The sequence below is a fragment of the Danio rerio genome, chromosome 18 (genome assembly GCF_052040795.2).
Source record: "Danio rerio strain M-AB ecotype USA chromosome 18, GRCz13ab, whole genome shotgun sequence".
NCBI classification, from domain to species: domain Eukaryota; kingdom Metazoa; phylum Chordata; class Actinopteri; order Cypriniformes; family Danionidae; genus Danio; species Danio rerio.
In genome coordinates this window covers 36,694,620-36,717,329 of record NC_141038.1, presented here as the reverse complement: position 1 = coordinate 36,717,329, position 22,710 = coordinate 36,694,620, and the positions used below count along the sequence as shown (strand labels likewise).

The 22,710-nt window shown below is 38.2% G+C and overlaps 1 protein-coding gene across 1 annotated transcript; it reads right to left on the bottom strand.

Annotated features, from left to right (window-relative positions):
• Positions 1 to 17,228: 17,228 nt before the first annotated feature.
• olfcq16 (olfactory receptor C family, q16) lies at positions 17,229 to 21,755 on the bottom strand. Its single transcript, XM_087293700.1, has 6 exons — positions 21,521 to 21,755; positions 20,906 to 21,197; positions 19,959 to 20,786; positions 19,635 to 19,862; positions 19,092 to 19,215; positions 17,229 to 19,007 (listed from the first exon to the last, which is right to left on the bottom strand). The coding sequence occupies exons 1-6, from the start codon at positions 21,733 to 21,735 to the stop codon at positions 18,094 to 18,096; spliced, it is 2,601 nt and encodes an 866-aa protein (XP_087149826.1). The 5' UTR covers positions 21,736 to 21,755; the 3' UTR covers positions 17,229 to 18,093.
• Between the last annotated feature and the right edge of the window lie 955 nt (positions 21,756 to 22,710).

Here is a 22,710-nt window from a genome sequence, read left to right as displayed (position 1 = left end):
CTAAAGCAAACACTGTCTCCATGATGGTGACTTTAGTCTATGTGGTCAACATATGTTTTAAGATAACTGGGTCATATTTGCTATATCTCCTCTGGGCTGCTTTAGGCTCAAATGTACATTAAGCAGAGCTTACTGTGCCGAATATTTGCCAAAAGTGGCCCACATATGTTTTAAATAGGGCTGTCAAAATTAGCACGTTAACACACGTGTTTAATTTAAAATATTTAAAGCGTAAAAAAAAAAATGCAAATACCGCTGTTGCAGTTTTTTTTTATTTCCTGTTGAGGCCGACGTGTGTTCAGGGCCAGCGTGTCCATAGAGGCGAACTAGGCGGTGCCCTGGGCAGCAGAATAGTGAGCGAACGCCCCGGTCATCATGTTCATTGGCTACACCCACCCCCTCCCTCACAGTCCCCGGCCTTCCATACGAATAAAACGGCATGATTGTCGTTTGCCTAGAGCGCCAGTACAGCTTTCTCTGGCCCTGCTTGTGTTTAACGTGCAAAGAAATATGGATAAGACCAAGAACGCACTTTTAGAAGAAAAGTTTGAGTATAAAACAATTAATGTCGCATCACCAGGCTATCCTGCGTTTCCTCCAGAGTTTCATGCAATTTCGGGTGTTAATTTTTTAATCTTTAGAGTTTAACTGCAGTTTACACGCATTCAGCATATTTTCATTCAGGATGTTTTAATGGAATTTGATACTGCATGGCGAACGGAAAGAAAAACCTCCGCATTTCGGGACTCGTGTGTGAAAGTGTGAATAACCGCGTTAATTTTTTAAATCATTTGACAATCCTAGTTTTAAGATAACTGGGCCACATTTTCCATATCTTCTTTGGGCCACTATAGACTAAAGACTGCATTTGCCAGAGTTAACTGTGCCAAATATTTGCCAAAAGTGGCCCAAATATGTCTTAAAATAACTGGGCCAAATTTGCCATATTTTCTCTGGACCACATTAAGCTCACAGCCGCAATACCCATAGCTTACTGTGCCAAATATTTGCCAAAAGTAGCCCACATATGTTTTAAGATAACTGGGCCACATTTGCACCTACATATGTGAGCCACTTTAGGTTTAGACCCTTAAACCCTGATTACCCTTAAATGACTATGCTACTATTTTGCCAACTGTGGCCCACATTTTTTCTCTGTCATTTTGGGCCAAATTTACGATTTTCCACATGGGTCACATTGGGCTCATTCAGATTACATTTTGCCATAAGTGCCAAATCATTGCCTTAAATGCCCCATATATGAATTTGAATCTTTAGCCCCCCTTTTACACTGTACAGATGGGCCACTTCAGGCTCACATTCATTTTGTCTGGGCCGAAGGAATATCACCAGTGTGGCATAACTGCCTAAAGTGGCCCACATTTGTACATTATCTGGGATATAATTTTAAATGTTTTACAAAAACACTATTCATTCAAATTCTTAAAGCGGACGTTTTAGGGCAAGTTATTGTATCAATCATCAGTAAATGACAAGAACAGTACAGCACAAGATTGGCAACACTGTGGGATTGTGAAAAACAACAATTTATGTATAAAAAAATTTAATTAAAATTGTGATTGCAGCCACATCTTTCAGTGATCGTAAGCTCCGCGTTATGATCAGTCCCCTCCACTGCACTGACTAGTGTTTGAAGGGCATTATACGAGATCAGGCACCTCATATTTGGCAATGTTTCATATCGACATCAATACTGAGCAAGCAAAAGATTTGAATCTGAGATGACTTTTCTTTGAGAATCAATAGTTTTAAACAGTGCATTTTCAAATTTAATCCTCGTGTGGATGTTTTCATTCACTTAAAGCTGTGTTACACACTGCATGGAAGGTTGTTTACAAAAAAAAAAACATAATAAAGGCTCTTTAACATTGAGCCTCTAGGATATCCCCAAATACATCAATTCCATTGGATCCCATTATAAACGTCACACATCAATAACATTATAGCAGTGTCATACATATATGGAGTTAGGCTCATTCGACCCAAGCAACCAATAAGCATCTCAATATGATAACGAAGCACTCAAGCCACAACCACAAGCCATTTAAACACTACAATCCTAAATCTTACCAAAAAAATTCCATAGACTTAACATTGAGCTCAATTTAAATGAATCAGAGTGTGACTTTCGTAGAAATATGGGTTTTAGAACATCTGAAAAGGGTTGCAGCCTGAGTGAGATTATACCTCGCAAGAGGTTATAAGTTATACTTATGTGTTCTAAGTAGTTCCAAGGTGGTTACTAAGGTGTTACTAGGCAGTTGCAAGGTTTTGGAGTGGTTGCTAGGCAGTTGCTTAGGTATTGTTATGTGGTTGCTAGGGTGTTTTGAGTAGTTACTAAGATCCCTGCTGAAAGATCCAGCTTAAACCAGCCTAGGCTGGTTGGCTGGTTTTAGCTGGTTGACCAGGCTGGTTTTAGAGGGGTTTTGGCCATTTCCAGGCTGGTTTCCAGCCATTTCCATCCTGGTCTTAGCTGGTCAGGCTGGGAAATGACCAGCTAAAACCAGCTTGACCAGCCTAGCCAAGCTGGGAGCCCAGCCAAAACCAGCTATGTCCAGCCTAACAGCTTGACCAGGCTGGTCAAGCTGGTTTTAGCTGGATTTAGCTGGCCATTTCTAGCCTGACCAGCTAAGACCAGGCTGGAAATGGCTGGAAACCAGCCTGGAAATGGCCAAAACCCCTCTAAAACCAGTCTGGTTGACCAGCTAAAACCAGCCAACCAGCCTAGGCTGGTTTAAGCTGGATTTTTCAGCAGGGATGTATAGTCTGGCAGGCTGCGCAATGGATAATCAGCATCATCCTGGAAAAGGAGCACTCAAGCCACCTGGATCTCATCACGCCGATTGCCTGCATCTAGAGCTCGTTAGCTCCCACAGCATAAAGACAGCTCTACGAAGACAGATGGGAGAGAAGCCTCTCCGCTAACCACAACTCTCATGAGTTCTCTCTTTCTCTGTCTCAGGAATTGCGGACGGATCGAGACTGGCGATCGGCGTTTCTCAGGAGCACGAACTGGACTTAGAGACAATTCACTCACAACTCATCTAAAGTACTGCTACACTGGGACCAAGGGAAGTTCAACGGAGACACCTGCACACCATCCGCTTGTTAGTGGTGAGGTGTTTGTGACGTATGTAATACTGTTTCCTGGTCCAAGCCACCATTTATTTAAGTGGAGAAATCATTTGTTTATGATCACTTTTTATTCATATCACACATTGAAGTTAATTTTATATAAAGTTATAGTGTACACAACAATCTCTGGGCTTGCTGCATAACAAATACCAAAATTTTAACAATTAATAAAAAAATGAATCACTTTCTGGCCATTGGATATTAGGCACAGACATATATATTGCGATCATGACTTTCGAAAGTATTAAATCGCTTTGTAAATGTTTATTTATTTATTTTTTGAACATTTATTGACAGCAGTCAACATAAATACAAACAGTAATAAGAACAGTCCTGAGATTGGGCCCGAGCTCACAAATAAAGATTATATATATATATATATATATATATATATATATATATATATATATATATATAATGACAATAAAGATCTGAGGAAAAAATAAGAGTAAATAGACAAACTTCAAGCAAAAATACAAACATAGAGACATAAGTGACCTATCCAATAAGGCTTTGAACTGGTCCCCATCTTCTTTCAAAGATTTGAGTCTTTAGCTGTATTTGTGCTGTCAACTGTTCCATTGAATATAACTCTCTGATTTTTTTGAACCCACTGTAAAACCATGGGTGGTTCAGGTTTAAACCAGTTAATTGTTATATTTTTCCTTGCAGCCATTAGCAGGAGATATCCATCATCAGTTTGCAATAAATTAAGGACACTTGTTTTTTCATTATGCCCTTGTTTTCAATCAGATGAATCAAGTGTTTTTCTATGTTTGTTTTTTTTTTTTCTTCTGAGCTGATCCCAATTATTATGTTTTGTTAAATAGTCCCTTATTTGTAAATATCTGTAATGGTCCCCTGAGGGTAGATTGAACTTGTTTCTTAGTTGGGAGAAAGATTTCCTTACATTTCCCTCAAAGAGTTGGTTTACAGTAAAAAGCTTTTTTTCCGCCCACTTCTCAAAGCCCCCGTCCGTTACAGATGGAAGAAATTCAATATTCCGGCTTATGGACATGGCTTGTGAGAGGGCCACCAATCCTCCTGATTGTTTTTGTACCTGGTTCCAGATTTTTAGAGTGTTTTTAACCCATACATTTTCTATCTTCATTTTCTTCTGTGTCTCTAGACCAACAAATGGGAGCCTCAATAGAGATATTCCAGGCATTGACACCTCTTCCATGGAGACCCATACTGTTTCTGGATCACGAATGATCCAGGCCACGATTGCTCTTATTTGGGCAGCCCAATAATACATCTTTATGTTAGGCAGCCTCAGACCACCATTACCTTTATCTGATATCAGAATTTTAAGGCACACTCTTGGCCTTTTGTTCTGCCAAATAAATTTGTAGATGCATTTTTCTAATGATTTGAATGCAGATTGTGGTACAACAACAGGGAGGCTTTGAAATATGAACTATAATCTTGGTAGAACATTCATTCTAATAGCTTCAATTCTTCCTAGGAGAGAAAGTGGAAGTATATCCCATCTATTCAAATTAGTTTTAATTTCCCTAAATAACTATTCATGATTAGATGAAAACAACTGAGTGGTCTTAGGGGTAACTGTTACTCCCAGATATTTAAACCCCTGTGTGGAGTGTTTAAATGAGACCAAATTATCTAACTGTGATGGCCAGTTCCCAACAATCAATAATGCTTCAGATTTGTTTGTATTAACTTTATATCCCGATACAGTACTATACTCATTAAGGCTTTGGAGCAGGGCAGGGATGGTGGTAATTGGATTTTCCAAAAATAATAAAATATCATCAGAAAAAAGAGACAGCTTATGAGAAGCATTGGTTTCGTCTTTTATTCCCTGTATAAGAGGATTGGATCTAATCAGTTCGGCCAGCGGCTCTATGCTAAGTGCAAATAAAGAGGGGGAGAGGACTTCACCCTGTCTAGTGCTGCGTCCCAGTGGGAAAATATCAGAGCAGTGGCCATTAACCCTCACTCTTGATCTGGGGTCTTTATAAAATATTTGGATCCATTTAATAAAGGTGTCATTAAAACCCATATGTTGGAGAGTCTGCTGTAGAAAGGCCCAGTCCACTCTGTCAAACGCCTTCTCAGCATCTAAGCTGAGAAGCATTGATGGGATATTCCTTTTTTGCGCTATTATTTGGAGATTTAAGGCTCTTCTGACATTATCTGTTCCTTGCCTCTGTGCAATGAAACCAGTCTGGTCAGGTTTTACACGTTTTCTTATGTGGTTTTGAATTCTGTTTGCAATGATGGCCGTAAGTATTTTCAAATCAACACATAGAAGGCTAATGGGACGATAAGAGGTGCAGAGTGTTGCGTCTTTGCTCTCTTTATGGATGACACTAATAATGGCTTCAGACCATGACCGTGGCGGGAAACACCTTCTGAGAGGGCATAATTGTAAACCTTATGCAAAATTGGCGTCAGCTATTTTTCAAACACTCTTTAATATTTTCCAGGGAGTCCATCCACTCCTGGAGATTTGTTATTTTTAAGTTTCATAATGTTTTTTTTTATTTCTTTTGTTATTGGGCTTATTATTTGGTCAGCTTCCTCCTCGGTCAGTTTACTAAGATTAATTGATTTAAGCAAATTTTCAGTCTTTTCCATCTTATTTGGGCAGTCCTCTTCCCTATAAAACTCCTGGTAATAGTTAGCAAATGTCTTTGTAATCTCCTTCAGTTGGTGCATCATATCCCCAGATTTTGGGCATTTTATTTTATGCACCACTCTGCTTGATTGCGATTTACGCAGCTGAAATGCTAACAAACGACTAGCCCTATTACTAAATTCATAATATTTTTGGTTTGTAAATCTCAGCTGCCCTTCTGCTTTATAGGTTAACAAGTTGTTCAGTTGTTGTAAGTCATCCGTCCGAGTTGTCTGAAATCCTCTTTCCAATGTTCTGATTTTATTTTCTAATACTAGTTGTTCTGCAATTCTCTCTTTTTTTAATCTGGAACAAATTGCAATAATATTGCCCCTTAAGACACATTTGGCTCCCTCCCATGAAACTGTTGGAGACACCCCATTCTTATCATTAAATTCAAGATAGTCAATAATGCTTTTTTGTAACTCTTGTTTAACTATTTCTTTATTTAATATGGATACATTGGCTCTCCAATATTTAAAATTATTATTTGGGCTCATCTTTAATTTCAAACATACTGGAGCATGGTCTGAGACGGTGATTGCTTCTATATTACATTCAGTGGCTCTAAAGGAGTCTGTTCCCGACTTCAGGAACATATCCAACCTTGAGTGGGCACAGTGAACCTGTGAGAAAAAAGTAAAATCTCTTTCCTTGCGATGTAAGCTGCGCCAGACATCAACCAAGCCTAGCTCCCTCATCCGTGCTAAAAGAGCCAGAGACTTTTGGGATTTTGAACCTGAACCTACAGGGAGCCTATCAACAGCTGCTCTCAAAACACAATTAAAGTACCCGCCAAATAGAATAATCCCTTCTGCTTTATCTGCTATCAATTATGCCATCTTCTTGAAAAAATTGGGTTGTCCTCATTTGGAGCATATAAATTAAGCAAAGTTATTTTAATGTCCCATATACTTCCAATTACCATCACATACCGCCCCTCTTTATCACAAAAATGTTTTTCATGACAAAAATAAATAGATTTATTGAAAAGAACTGCAACACCCCTCTTCCTCCCATTGTGGTATGAGGAGCTATATTGCTGGTCAACTCATTCCCTCTTCAGCGTCAAATGCTCCTTTTCTGAAAGATGTGTCTCCTGAAGCATAGCTATAGCACAGTTAAATTTCTTTAATTGGTTGAATACTTTTTTCCTCTTAATGGGGCTACACAGCCCTTTAACATTATAAGTAATACAAATTAGATTGTTCATCTTGTACTATGAACTTATTCATCATGGAGCAAAACAAAAAATATTTTTTACATATTTGTAGGGATTGGCTAATTTTCAATCCCAGGACATAAAGAACATTAAGAACATAACAGAACAAAAGTGAACAAAACAATGTAGACTTCCACATACCAGACTGGATCAGTCAGTTATCAAACCTGAAAAAGCCAGTCCCTGATGTTTCCTGGGCAGAGGATGGTGACTGGCCCTCCTAGGAAAACAAAACTAAACGTTTTGCGTCACTGTATCCGGTTCTTAGGGCAGTCTGTTGCACGCCAAGCCATGGAAGGATGAAACTCCACTCGTTTTTCCTCCCACCCCGTCCAGCGTTAAAACCGTTTATCATAATTCTCCTAACTGGTATCAGTCTCAAACATGAGATGTACTCGTCAAAGAAACAATAAATGAAAAAAGAAAAAGCTCACTCCTTTGTGGTGAAAAAGGATTTAATCCCTGCGCATGAACGGGTTTGAGGGCCGCTCCATGCTTTTGCTCCCGCAGTGCTCCATCCGCGTTTGGACAGCTCCACTTCCAGCTGCTCCCTTTCGTCCACACTCACCTTCACCCCCATCTTCTCAAGTACAGGTTGAGCATCTGCCATCGTCGGAAAGGTTTTCTCACCGTCTTCTAGGCCCACTCTCAGCTGTGCAGGGAAAATACACCTGGCTCTGATGTTCTTCGTTCGCAGCTGCTTAACTGCGTCACGCACAAGCGATCTTTTCTTCTGCAATTCGGGCGAGAAGTCGTGGTCAAAGTATATTTGTCCTTCTTAATACATCACTTTTTTTTGCTCCCATGCTTTCCTTCTGTGGCATAACCAAGGGGTTCAATAATGTTCAACAGCTCGCACGACTACGCCACCCTGGAATATGGCCAGGGACCTATATTTTATATTAGAAAGGCAACACAGGTAAGCTTGCAGTAAACGGCAAGAGACATGGGTAGGAAAAATACATACAAACTTTATTCAAAAATGCATCAAAAAGGGGGACAATGTATATGCTGTTATGAATCAATAAAATCATCCACTAAAAATACACTATGCACAAACACACACACACACACCTGGATTTAGGAGTGCAGGATCGGAGACGTGACAGCAGAGAGTAAGGGCACAACAAGGCCTCCACAGCAAAGACAACCAGACCTGTGATGCACGCACACTCACACAGTGCACACACACACACGCACACACAGCACACGTGCAAGAAAGACCTCCACCAGGAATCCACCCTGCCTTAGGTGCTCTGCTCCTGAAAACACAAAATCCAGTTACTACAAATTTTAAGAAAACAGTCACTTAAACCCCAACACACAATCACTCAGGCACACCACACACTGATGGTTGAAAATGGCAACAATAGTATATGAAAACCCCTTTTAATCAGCCTTCGGCTGAGGAAAACATCCCATAAATACAGACTATAGGAGAGAGAGAAAGAAACAGAGGTTAACAGTCTCAAATAAACATACAGAGACTGTTACAAATGAGAAAAACATACAATTTCAATAAAGCATACAAAAAAAGCAATGTAATAGAAAAAAAAAATCTTAACTTAGGGAAAATACAAATTTCAATGAGACCAACAAAAGAAATATATAACAAAAACTAGGCAAAATTACCCATACATAACTAGAAAAAAAGAGAAAACAAATGACAGCATTCAAAATCAGTCAACCACAGCCTTCAAATATACTGTCCAAGCAGTGTTCACTAACTAAAACACTCCTAAAGCATAATTTAAAAAAAAACTAAAATAGCATCGTGGCAGCAGTTAAGCAGCCTCCTAAAAACACTCAAACAGCAGTGAACCTGTCCCCTAAAGCAGCAGCGTCGTTTAGAAACCTCCCACGTAGCTACAGGTTGTCAAATGGCACCCAGCAATCACTTTAGGTCTGTAAAATGGTGAAGGAATTTAACCGTTAGAGCGAGTCCACGAGCAAGCTAATCAAAGGATTTTAAAATAACTTACCGCAAACACTCAATTTTGCCTAATCAATAGAGCACCAGAACACCAACACAGAGGAAAACGGGCTTGATCAATTATTAATAAATCCTAGACATATTCGTTGGGTTAAACGCAGTTTTGTAATGCAGTGAAACAAACTGCTGACTGCAAGGGAGGAAGAAACAAATAATGATATCACCACTTTACTACCATCAACTTTCTATCAAAAAGCAACGAGTCAGTTACCAGCAGAGGGGCAGCCGTAGATGCAAACCAACACCAGGATCCCTATAAGACGCAACACTAAACAAACATACAAAACATAAGCTTTCCCAATGAAGCAAACCGTACACAGACGAGCTGTCATCCACATACCTGCCGGCGAGTGACTGAAAGCGGGAAGAGACCAGTCGGAAGGGGCGGGACTCGTGACACATACCATCCTTGTTGTAATTTTATATCTTTCCACACTGATTACTAATAGGGTAGGGGGTATGCCACCAGCAACCACAGAGGGGCGGCGCTCATCTGGCCACAATCAGAATAGAGTGGAGGAACTATGATGTCACTTTGTAGGCTAATCGGCTGCTAGCATAAAACTGGTAAACTGGTTCCCTCGTGAAAATCCCTATAGGATTTTCCCATAGGGTTTTCGAAGATTGCGAATAATAAGCTCTGTGTTCAAACACTGTTCATTACACTTACACGTTTTGTTCAGCCGGATAATTGTCACACGAAAATACAACATTGAGCACTTTTGGATATTAAATGCAAACGCAAGACTTGAAAAGCTAACATTAGGCTGTAAACGGACTACACTGCCCTCGTGGCGCTCGTCAGTGACGTCAGCCCCACCCTGCTACAGATGACTTATCAAGCTTATTTTTAGAAATAACGTTCATGACAAAGAGTTAATCTCTCTGTTTATTATATTACAATCTGCGGTATATATTATAAACTAATAAATACGCAAACACACATAGACTTTTGTGCCTTTGGATCGTTTTTACGTGGGGAATACATCTATTTTGCTTTGCGTGTATAATGTGTATATATATATGTGTATAAATGTGCCTATATAGTATTTTCAACAGACATATTTAAATAAGTGTATCGCTCGCGTGCACACAGCCTGCTTACCTTAAACAGACGACAGAAACTAGGCGTGAGGAGGAACAAGTCTATCAAATGCCTGCAAGTTTCATCATCATGGACACAGAGCAACATTCAATATTCCTTTTTGTCACGAAGTTCAGCGAAAAACAGCCCATACAGTCACATCTGCTATACGTTTTATGAAGGAGTGTAAATACTGCAGTTAAATGTGATCAGATGAAGAAAAAAAGACTAGAAATCACTTGATCATGTTAAAATGACAGTTAACATGCATGTACTGTATTTTTACACATTTATTCACATGTTTGCATTACTGAGAGCAGGAAAGAAACAGGCTGCACTGGTGAGCAGTATCTTCATAATATCGTTTAATTTAAATAAATGATCAACAAATTAGTCTGTCTCGACAGCCTTTACATGTGAAGGAATTATCTACACAATCTGAATTCCCAATTAGAATAATACAACAAACTATAAAATACTATTCATGAAAATACCTAAAATCACAGACAAATCCAAACGCCCAACACAAGCGAGCTGCGCTCCAGACCAGATCAGCGCGATGACGTATCATGTCCCCGACGTCGCCTGTAGTCTCATTTAGCAACTTGATAGCAACCATCTTTTTAAAGAAGCATAATTGATTTAAAAGTAGAAGAGTGTGCTGTAACTGATGTGTTTTATGTCGTAGAACAAAACGTGAAAGTATATTGAGTTGGTGTTAAACACGTGCCTTATTTAAGCGATTTTACTCAAACCCCATTCAAAAAACCCATTGACTTTGGGACGAGGGAACCGGAAGTGCTAAAATGCTAACTCGCTTCCGGGTTTTTGCATACAAATTGACGTCATAGTTCCTCCACTCTATAGACTCTTTGATGGAGTAGTCCAGAAACTTCACAATCAGGGATCGCGGGACAGCATCTGGATTTTTAGGTCTGCCGGTAAGTACTCTGTGGGCTCTCTCGATGCTGATGTTCATCTCTGGGGGTAGTTCAAGGGCAGATTTAAGCAACTCTTGTACGAAAAGTTTTACATCTGTTACTTCACTTCCGTCTGGCACACGGTAAATTCTCAGGTTGTTTCTCCGTAGTCTGTTCTCCATGTCCTCGCAGCGCACAGTCAGGTGCATGTCGCGCTGCAACAGGTGTCGAATGGCCTGCTCATGGCGCTTCACAGTGTCCTTGTTAGCGCTAATACGGTCCTCCACCTCCAAGGTTCTCTTTTCCAAATTTGTCACGTCATCTTTTAGTCCTTTAAAAGTCGTTTCTAGTCTCGTTAAGGAGAGCTGAGTTTGCATGTGTCCATCTTGATTATCTTTCCTCATTTTCTTAAGTTCCTCCAATATTCTTGACCCAGAGTCATGCGAGCTAGCATCTGCAACCGCCGGCAAAAACGAGGCTTGTTTCAGAGTCAACTGTTTCAAAATGTCCCCCTTGTCCTTAACTTGTTCCTGTTTTTGCGATCCCTTAGGGATGATGCCATTTTGTTTAAGTAAAGATTTGCAGAGTTTTATGTAATTTAGTTAGGAATTATTTTTGTATTTAAACGGAGCAATTTCTTCAACCTGCTACTAGCCACATGACGTCACCGGAAGTCTGTAAACGTTTATTATTACCATTTCATGAATCTCCCCATTCAGTTGAATAGAGTGCTTGGACCCGGAAGCCTCGCCACGTGACATCACACTTAAGAAGCGGATACATATTCACGAGCTCAAGCATTGTAAATAAAAGCCCTTCGGGGGGGTGTTCACTAACAACTTGTGTTGGCCTCTTCATTCAACCCTCCTACTATATATATATATATATATATATATATATATATATATATATATATATATATATATTAGGGGTGTAACGATAAACCAAAGGCACGGTTTTGGAGCCATGGTTCGGTTTCTGTTTGCTGTGGGGTTAGGGTTGCTGTCATCTTTCTCAGCAATGCTAAGGAACAATAGATTCACTTAATAACAAGAAAAAAACTTTTTCATTATTAACTTTGCCATCACATTTTAGTACAGTCAGAAAACCTGAGTAAACAACAAAAATTAAATAAATACCTCCAATATAGACTGGTCAGAAAAAACTATTCTCTTTAGTGCAGCCATCTTAACTAACTAAAATTAAATAAAAATGCAGTGTAGACTAGTAAAAGATAAACAGGCTTTTCCTTTCTAAGTACATTTAAAATATTCAATTAAGTTTTAAGTTCTTCAAAAACACTATAATGTCCACATTCTCAGATGAGAGGCTTGATCTCTGTGCAGACATAGAAATGATGCTCATTTTTGATTTCATTTAGATAGATAGGTTTCCGTTTAATGATAAAAAGGTTTCCATTTAATGATAAAATATATATATAATGTGTTTGTACAGTGTTTTTACATGACATATTCTACAGTAAAATACATTGCAGTAATATTGCAGTAAAATAAATTGCAGCCGTAAAGGTTGCATTTTTGCCTTCTGTTAGTGATGCGTGGATGTCGGTTAGGCTTTATCCGTGGGCTCTGTGGATAAACCGCGGGTCGATTATAAAAAAATACATTTTAATTACCTAATTGCAGGTCGGTTAAGGGTGTATTGCGGGACATGGCAGTGGATCAGTGAAAAAGCAGAGAGTGGGCTTATATGCTGTAACATGAAATTAGCTCATTTTATGAATATTAATAATCAACAATAACGGTTTATTCTTAATTATTAATATTCCGGCTTAAGCTTCAGTCAATTTGGTCAAACAAACATATGATTGTAAATGATCATGCTCGCGCGACCAAGCGGATTCCCAGATTATGAATATTAATTATCAACAATAACGAATTATTATTAATCATTAATATTCCGGATCAATTTATTGTTAACTTGACCAAACGAACACAAGCAGAGCCGCCGCTCTTCCGAGCGGACACGGTAATCTATTCATTTAGAAAAAGGGAATTTAATTGCTACTTCTTGTGAAGTAGATTAATCATTCAAAAGTTTTAAACAACTTATAATAGCTAGGCAGGGGAATCTGTATTTCAGTGACATTTTCTCGTGAGGCAAACAATACAATTCATTTGATTATAATGGAATTTATTGACTAGTCAGACGTAACGAACAAACAAACGCACAAACATACATTAAACACAAAACAAAGGTAAACCACGTGGAGATATCGGGTTTATACGGGACTATAAAAACATGAACAGAGAGAGATAGCAAAGCGCGGAAATATAGATTTCAGGTAAAAGAGTGACAAAGCTTTCAGTTCCACACGCACCATTACGGACCACCAAGGTTATAAAAACACCTTTTTGATAAAAGGGGCACAGCTTAATCGTATAACTAAAATCACCTGGTCTTTCATGTCTGGAGGTCTCTTTTATGCGGCTCTCTTCCGTCATGATGAAACTCCTTTTGATGTCCTTCTTGATGCGTGGAGTTTGTAATGCAATTCGGACGAACACGATCGCAAACTTTAAACTGAGTTACTTTTGCCGGAAAATAAAGAAAACGTGGCGGGAAAGTCCATGCGGCTGTGAAGAGCCGTGTGGCCCTTAAAGGGACCACCGTCAATGATGTTCCTTTTTAGGACGTTCTCTTTCTGCGCAGATGTTTGGGCAAAAGGTCTGCTTATACCTGCGGGTCACGTGACAACCCGTACAGCATTCTGACCAATGGTTTCAGGGGAAAATTTGCGCGCGAACCTTCCTTTGTCTCGGGGCTGCTCGTATGCAAATTTGAGAATAAAGAATAAAGCAGTGCGAGTTATGGTCTTGCTCTATGCATCATGTGTTGTAAAATGTCAGCAGAAACCCATCGGTACCAAACATGGGGGGGTTTAAAGTACATCAACATAATTATTCATATCCTTACAATATTTATGCTTTACAAAGGCCTAAAGGGGACATGCATACAGGTTATAAGAGAGGTTACACAGGTAAGAAAAGTCAGAAATGAGATACAAAGTTTACAAAACATAACACTTAGTTTTGTGCTGGTTCAGGATTTGATGAGTTCATTTTCTTTCTGTCGGAACAGTCTTGTGTGTGTGTGTGTGTGTATTTGGGCAGGAATGTCTTTGAAGCGACAGACTCAGTAATCCAGGGACACTGAAGAGATAAGTCTAGCGGGGGTACCCAGACTTTGTGGAGCCAGGAGTCGTAAAACCGTTCTGTCGACCAAAGCCAGACCGTGATAAAATCAATAAGAAATTTTGTCTGTGGACTGTACGCTACAATGCAGAATGGGAAGATATGAGACACCCAATAATGTAGGAAGTGCAAGAGTAGCCTGCTGTTCGAAGTTTCAGTTAGAGGGGTGATCAGAGGAAAATCTGCAATCGTTCTGGGAGAAACAATATCGCATATTTCCATGACTGCAGCACCTTACAAGGAGAATCATTTCTATAACACACGGTGCGAGCAAACGCTCATTCACAGGCCGCGTTTTGGAGGTGAGGCGGAGATGATGCGGCCGCGCGGGGATATGAAAAGCAGAGAACGATTTTTCCTTTGATCTCATTTTTCGTGTATTATGCTGACATAGTTATAATTTTCATTCTTGCTTAACTTTCATTGAGCAAAATTATTTTGCATTTTTGCCCACTTTGAGACATTTTGTGAGGTTTGTACATTTTTATTTCAATTGATTTGTTTGTTAATTTTCGGCTCGGCTCTTTCCCGACAATATTAAGCTATAGCCTACCTCCTCAAGTTCACTCTTTGCTCAGAGTAAGGTGGATAGGGATGTTGTATGAGTTACATTTTGCAAATACGTAGAAAATGTATTGTTAAAGACATCAGATAAGAGGTGAACATCATCTTTGTTTTTATTTTATTCTACAGTTCAGTATAGGGAAGAAGAATTTCCTTTGTTTGGATTCACTATCGTCCCTTTACTCGAGTTTAACAAATTTTTATTTCATACTTTGTTTGAATTTGCTTCTTTATTATATTATTTTTATCAGTGTAAATATTTATCTTTCTAGTATATATTTGGGAATTAGTTTGGTCTCACTTTTGTACATCAAATCACTGTAGTTGGCTGTTCTGTTGTCAGTCTTTTGCTTACACCCTAACATACCATAATATTCCTTATAAGTAAGTTTCGGTAAAGTTACGACAGATAGACGTGCGCTTTGTCTACGACAAATATTATTCCTGCACTCCACTGGAAAACCAAAATGTTCCCACACAGGTGACTTAAATGGCTATGACACCCCCCACTTTCGGTTAAAGTCTACTTCAGAATTTTTTCAAAAGATGCATGATTAATGGGCGTGGAGCTCCGCGAGCATCGGGCAGGAGTGGGTGTGGCCAGCAGGGGAGAACGTGAGCGAACAAAGCTAATGAGACCCATGAGTTTATAGTTTACAAAGTTAAAAATCCAAAGAAATGAACAGTGATTAAATGCCCTGCTACATTTGCTATTCGTAATTTCATATACACATAACCACAATTTATATCATTATAAAGATAAGTGTGTTCATGTAAACCCTATAAATGAGGACTTCTCCCTCAATCCCCGTATCCAGCAGACTCAGTGCAGCAGGTCTCCTGACCTGTCTATTTTAACCGTTAGCCCTGCTGGTAATCTGGAGGATTTAGGCAAACACAGCAGCACAGTGATGTGTCTGAATGTGAACGAACTCCTGATAAAAGACAGCGTCCGCCATTCTCTAATTCTCGTGCTGCTCTCCCGAAAAAAATGCTTGTAGCACACACACAGCTTTGCTGTATGATCGGCCCTGACAAGATCGCGGGGGAAAACATGCAACAAACCCCGTGGATCATGGAAACAAACGCAAATGAGCCTTCATGAACGGCTAAATACTGTGTGCCAGTGCCGTGGGTCCGTGACGTGTCTCACAGCTCGGGCTTGACTCTGGCAGGTCTCATGAATAATTAAGCAGCCGGCTCTTCTCATAGGATAAGAAACTCCGCTATGAATAATAATAAAAAACCGACGCGTCATCATTGCACTTGCAGTACTGCGCTACATTGCCGATTTTGATCCCGCCCCAAAAATCATTTTAAACCCGGAAGCTAAAATTTGCTGACAAAAGCTCAAAATTATCCAGTTTTCCCCACAATTAAAGCTGACAGGTGTTAACATTGTCTTAACTGATGCTCAACACACACAAATCTGTTAATATGAAAAAAAAGTTCTCCAGGGTGTCCTGAACCTTTAAATGTGTCTGGGGGATCTGCATCTTAATACCATGTAAAGTAACCATCGTGCATACAGTAGTAACTGAGTGAAAAATACTAACTTGATAATACTAACTTTAGAATATAATATTTAGAGCAAATGCTCAACATTACTAATACAATTTAATCAAATGTGATAAAATAAAGATGTTTAAATTGGTTCAATTAGTTAGAGACAAGTGACGTCAATCTCAACAATGGGCAGCAGGGGGCGTGAGAGTACTGTGGTACGCCACGAGAGTTTCGCGATATTTTTCCCCCCATGTGGCACAGATCGAATATGGCCTTTGTACGTGTAAGCAGGAAAATGGATCGCATGGATTCAGATTTACTCAAATCAGATTCAGGCCTTGTTCATATGTGGAAATTTATCTGATATGAATTGGATCTGTGCCCTTGAGTCTACAGTGTAAGCAGGTAGATCAAATTTTCACCTGTCAATGCAAGCCACGCATCATTAAAAATCATATTAAATGATGTCAACGTTGACACTTATATTTCAGAACAGACTTCAGCAGAATTGCAAACCTTAATTCTTATACACAAGGACTAAAAAAGCTTTTATATTGTCGGGTAGCACAAGTAAAAGCATGCTAGCAAGAGAGCGTAACATCCGCCACGTAACCAATATAAAACTATTGTGTACATCACATGCATAAATAATGTCATGGATATTAAATCAAGATGCCTACTGGTGTAAAAAGGCCTAAATTAAAAGAAGATGGCCCAATGAGAACTGTTTTTGTCATAAATTATAATAAAACAATTCTTAAAAAGAATAAAAGTAAATTAAACCCTGTGAACAGATTAAAGGAGAAAAGAGCACTCAGCTGTCAGTCAGCACCCGCCCTTTTTTCATGGTTACTGTGCCTTTGCTGAGTGTAAATGCAGATAATCGGATATGAGTCACTTTTAAAATGATGTTTTTTTTTTTTTAAATTGGATACAGTCACAAAATTGGAAATGACCATAAAGATCTGCAGTGTAAATGCAGTTATAGTGACCTGGCCACTATTCTGCAAGAAGAATGGCTCAAAATTCCTCTTGCCACTGTGCAGGACTTGCAAAAGACCAATTGATGCTGTATTGGCTGCAAAAGAGGCCCTACACTATACTAATAAATGTTCATGGTATAAAACTAGGAGTTAAGTTTCATTGTCCAACATGTAAATAAAAAAGTGATGCATTCTAAATAACTCAAGAATAGGGTCGTCTGTTTTTTTTAACGTTCAAAGAGGTTAAATTAATTATGGATAAATAAGATCTGCCTTCCATCATATCCAAATCATGATTTTTGTCATTAACTCTTAGCCAAGCACTGTTGTGGGGTAATACGTAGTAATACATGCTTTTTTTAGGAGGATTTTATTTATTTATTATTTTGTGTAAAAGAAAGCCAGTTTCGAAAACAGAATTACAAAATTGGTTACAATTAAAATATGTGGTACTTACAACCAAACTTTTTTTTTTTTACTTGTCCCAGGCTTGAGCATAAGAGTCCAAATTTTTACAGTGTAAATAGCTGTGTAAACTCCAAAATATATTTTTATGTATTAAATTATCTTCAGGTGACTTGTTTGCTCTGTCTGCAGATATAAATTACTGCCAATATGACAAAAAAAAAAAAAAAAAACATTCAACTGATATATTTATTAAACATCATTCTTAAAAAAACAAACAAATGGAACTAAATTATCTCAGAAATCAACATGTACAGAAAAATTCTGCAACTGATCCAAGAGCTCAATCCAAAAATTACAGTGTCAAATTGAGTTCATGTTTACGCTATAACAAAGTAAAACTATTTATTTTGCATTTCTCTTCCCATTATGGCATTTCTAGTGTTTCTCTCTGGATGTAAAAGAATGATGTAGCACTTTGGTGCAAATATGGCCACTAATAATCCAAAACTGGAAGCCAGGATAGCAAAAATTTCTACAGCAACTGCATATTTTCCTGGAGAGCTCACATAGGCTGGAACAAATGCAATCCAAACAGCACAGAATATCAACATGCTGAAAGTGATAAACTTTGCTTCATTAAAATTATCTGGAAGATTTCTTGCCAAGAAGGCTAACAGGAAGCTTATTGCTGCCAACAGTCCAATGTATCCCAGCAGCAGAGAAAAACCAGCCACTGAGCCAATGGCACATTCATATACTATTTTTGAGCGAATATATTGGTTGTTTTTATGGGGTGTTGGAGATGCAGTTAATAGCCAGACTACACATATAACAACCTGGAGGGCCGTAAGGACCAGAACTGTGCATCTTTGTTGAGTTGCTCCAAACCATTTCATTGCTCCTTTGCCTTCTGGTCGAGATGCCTTAAACACAGCTATTACCACCATAGTCTTGACCAGAATGCTGGAGATGCACAGGACAAAGCTTATGCCAAACACAGCATGTCTTAACTGACATGTCCATAACTGTGGTCTACCAATAAACAGTAGCACACAAAGGAAGCACATTTTTAGTGACAACAGAAGCAGGAAGCTGAGCTCTGAATTGTTGGCACGTACAATAGGAGTGTTACGATGCAAAGCAAAGATTATCATCACAAGAGCACAGAAGCAGGTGCCAAGCAGAGAAGCAGTGGTCAAAGAGATGCCCAGAGGATCCTCATAGGACAGAAACTCTACTTCTTTTGGTACACACTGATCCTTCTCTGGATTGGACCAGAACTCATCTGGACATACTGTGCACTCAATAGCACCTTTGAAAAAGAAACACACAAATGCTGTAAAGAGAGGCAGTATTAAAACATTCTGTTTAATTTTGTCAAAAATAATCTTCTTACCTGTTGCATTAGAAATCTCTCCTTCACCACATGGCAAGCAGTCAAAACAACATACCGGAAGACCCTTCCTCCTTGCTTGCCTGGTTCCTGGAGGGCAGCTCTCACTGCACACAGACTGTGGAGGCTGAAAAAGACATCTGTGATCATCTCTTTTACATTATAAAAATAAGCTTGACCTTGTAATTAATTTGGTCTGATATATATATATATATATATATATATATATATATATATATATATATATACATATATATATATATATATATATATATATATATACATATATATATATATACACATATATATATATATATATATATATATATATATATATATATATATATATATATACATATATATATATATATATATATATATATATATATACACATATATATATATATATATATATATATATATATATATATATATATATATATATATATATATATATTTATATATCAGAACAAATTAAGTATTTACAAATTATATATAATTAACAAATATAATTTCAAAATGACATCAACATGTAATTATTGTTACTTTTCTTGTCTCAAAATTCCAGTATATTGCATCATCATCCAATGTAAGCACCATCTCCATTGCTGCTCCTTTGTTTACCAACCCAACTGTATGTAGTTTTATTGATCCATCAGTGCTTGGATGCCAGTTCAGCACATCGTAGATGGGCAAAGCATCTCCATTTTTATCAAATGACACTTGATCACCAAAGCCTGTGGTAAAGTTTACATTTTGGAGGTAGTGAACCAGCTGTGTTTTTAGAAAGGACATATGTTAAAAAAATATTATTTGAAATTATATCTAAATTGATTTTTCAGTGATTTTAAAAGACTGCATTATGTTTACCTGCCAGGGTTTTAGATTTGTTGTTTCAGCACAACTGTTCCCATTGAATGGTCCTCTACCCTCCTCACACTGCATGAGATCATGAAGTCCATGTGCCAGGGCATAAACTGCTTTATAGACATTATAAGCTGCTCTTAGCCCTGACACATCAGTATATGGTGTGTCTGTGGTGCTCAGATCCTCCTGTCCTGTACAAATATTTTTTACTTGCTCTCCAAATGTCTCTGTACCCCACTTTTCAAAACTACACCCAAAAATATTTTCCCAAAAAATTCTTATTATACTATTTTTTTTATCATTACTGGGAATGAGACGTAACAGAAAGTCATGAAGGCCCTCGATTTCTCCTCGCCTGATAGCTATGCCCAGTGTGCCCCCTAGGATTGGCAGAAAACGTGGAGTGTGGTATACTGGAGAGGTGGTCCAAGCTTCACTTGCAATCCACTGCCTACCTGTCATGTTCTGTACCACCACCTCCTCCATCAAAGGTATTAAAAAGGATGAAGTGGAAAAAACAACCACCACTCTAGCTGTAGAGGCCTGAATGATGGCTGTTATACGTTGAATATCTCTGTGGTTGTTGTCATGGGGAAGAATTGCAGAAAAAGCAACACAATATCCAAACAGCAACATTTCCTGCTGGAAGGACTGAGCAGCGTAGATGCCGTAGTCATCATCACTGTAAATAAGACCAACCCAAGTCCATCCAAAATATCTCAAAATCTGAATCATAGCTCGCACCTGAAAGGCATCACTGGGAATTGTTCTGAAGAAAGATGGATACTTTTTCCTGTCACTCAAACAAGAGCAAGTGGCATAGTGACTAACCTAATAAGATAAAAAATGTGAAAAAAAGGAGTATGATTTAACATGATCATTGCATCAGTATATAATTTAAAAACACAAAATTTAACTTCAATGCATTTTGCATATTTCTCCCAACTTACAATAGGTACCCGGAACAGCCCAAGAATATTGGAAATTGCAATGGAGGGAGTTGAACTTGGATCTCCCACGATTCCAATCACTGGAGGAGGGCCAGTGCAGTTTAAATTGGAGAAGGACTCTTCTGTCCCACTAGCCAGGGATATGGCTGCCCGGAATGCTATTCCTAGTCTGACACAATTGTCATAAAGGTGGTAACCAAGAGTGATGTTTGGCAGCAGATTTGGATTCCTGTTGATCTCATCTACTGCAAAAGCCATTGTCTGTGCCTGCTGGAAGATTTCTATATTAAATCTTTTAAAAGAAAATAAATGAAATAAAATAATATTAAGAAATCAAGTAAATTAAAATAAGCACATCACATGATGATATATCATTGCCATGCTAATGAAAATAATTCAAATAAATCAATATAAGCATTAATACTTACATGTAAATACATGTAAAAACAAATATTACTTTCAGACTCCTATTGTGAATGTTTGGATACATTTTTGGATCACTTATATAATACATTTTATATATATATATATATATATATATATATATATATATATATATATATATATATATATATATATATATATATATATATATATAAAATGCCTCAGACTCACTTTTCACAGTATGGTGGTTCTGGCTCTGTTTGAAAACTCAGCTCTGGGAAAACTGTGAAAAAGTGAACATGAAACAGACCTCCAAGTATAAAATCTCCATCCTGGTACATTCCTTCCAACTTAAATCGTCCCTGGAGCTGACAGGAACCTGATCGAAGGGCTGATTCTGAAGAGAAACAGCGAAACAACAGAAAAATATACAGAGTGGTCCACATCTTTCGTTCTCTTTGTATTTTTTACCTACTCACACTCTCTATTAACTAATTTATGATTAAGGCTGTGTGGGCTGTTACAATAAAAAAAAAAAAAAAGATGATGCTAAGTGGCCAACCTTGGTTATCAGAGCGTCATCTTCCCTCCCACACAGATAATATTATTGATGGAATTAGGTAGTAATTTTCAGTCATTTTCTTGGAGTCTATTATCATGTCTCCTTTGTCTGGCGTGCTCATTTCAGGTCATGTACTAATTGGGATAAGTTGCATCTATACTGTTCATGATGACGCCTTTTTTCTACAGGATTTCATCTAGATGTCATTGGATGTCACAATTTACAATAAGATATTATTAGTTAATTCTAGTTAATGCATTTAATAACAAACTCTGAATGAATTATAGTTGTATAGCATTTAGTATCGTTAGTTAACACACTCAATGCATTTTTTTCAACATATGCCATAATTTCTAAAATACAAGCCTTTACCAGATGGTTGATATGTCAGTTTATGGTAAAAGTAAAGTTTTTTTTTTTTTTTTTGAAAAGCAGCAATGCTGTGTGTGTAATGATGTGGAACGCGCGTCAAGCACAAGTGATTTACATGTTAAGCCAATGCAAATTGAGCGCTTTGCGCGTTTGACGCGAATCGCTCGAGTTAAAAAATCTGAACTTTCGCGGACATTCACGCCGCGTTATCCAATCAGGAGCTTGCTCTAGTTGGGGCATGATTATGACGTATCACCTGTTGTTGGTGTCTCGGGAGTAATCCTCCAGCTGATCCCGACAACAGTGCATCAAACTGGGCTCGGCTAGGTCAGAAGCACCGCTGTTTCTGGAGAAGTTTCTAAGCTCACAGAGCTGGACGCACCTCTGAAAGGATCTAGTGGACTTAGAAGATACTCAGAGGCCTTTAATTTGGTATCGATATATATTTTTTAAAATTGATATTGATATTTGTATTGATATTTTAATT

Coding starts and splice junctions, on each gene's coding strand:
- olfcq16 (XM_087293700.1), bottom strand. CDS start 21,735: ATGTGGACCACTCTGTATATTTTTCTGTTGTTTCGCTGTTTCTCTTCA. Junction 20,787..20,905: donor GGCTGTTCCGGGTACCTATT/GTAAGTTGGGAG, acceptor TTATCTTATTAG/GTTAGTCACTATGCCACTTG. Junction 19,863..19,958: donor CAAATCTAAAACCCTGGCAG/GTAAACATAATG, acceptor CTAAAAACACAG/CTGGTTCACTACCTCCAAAA.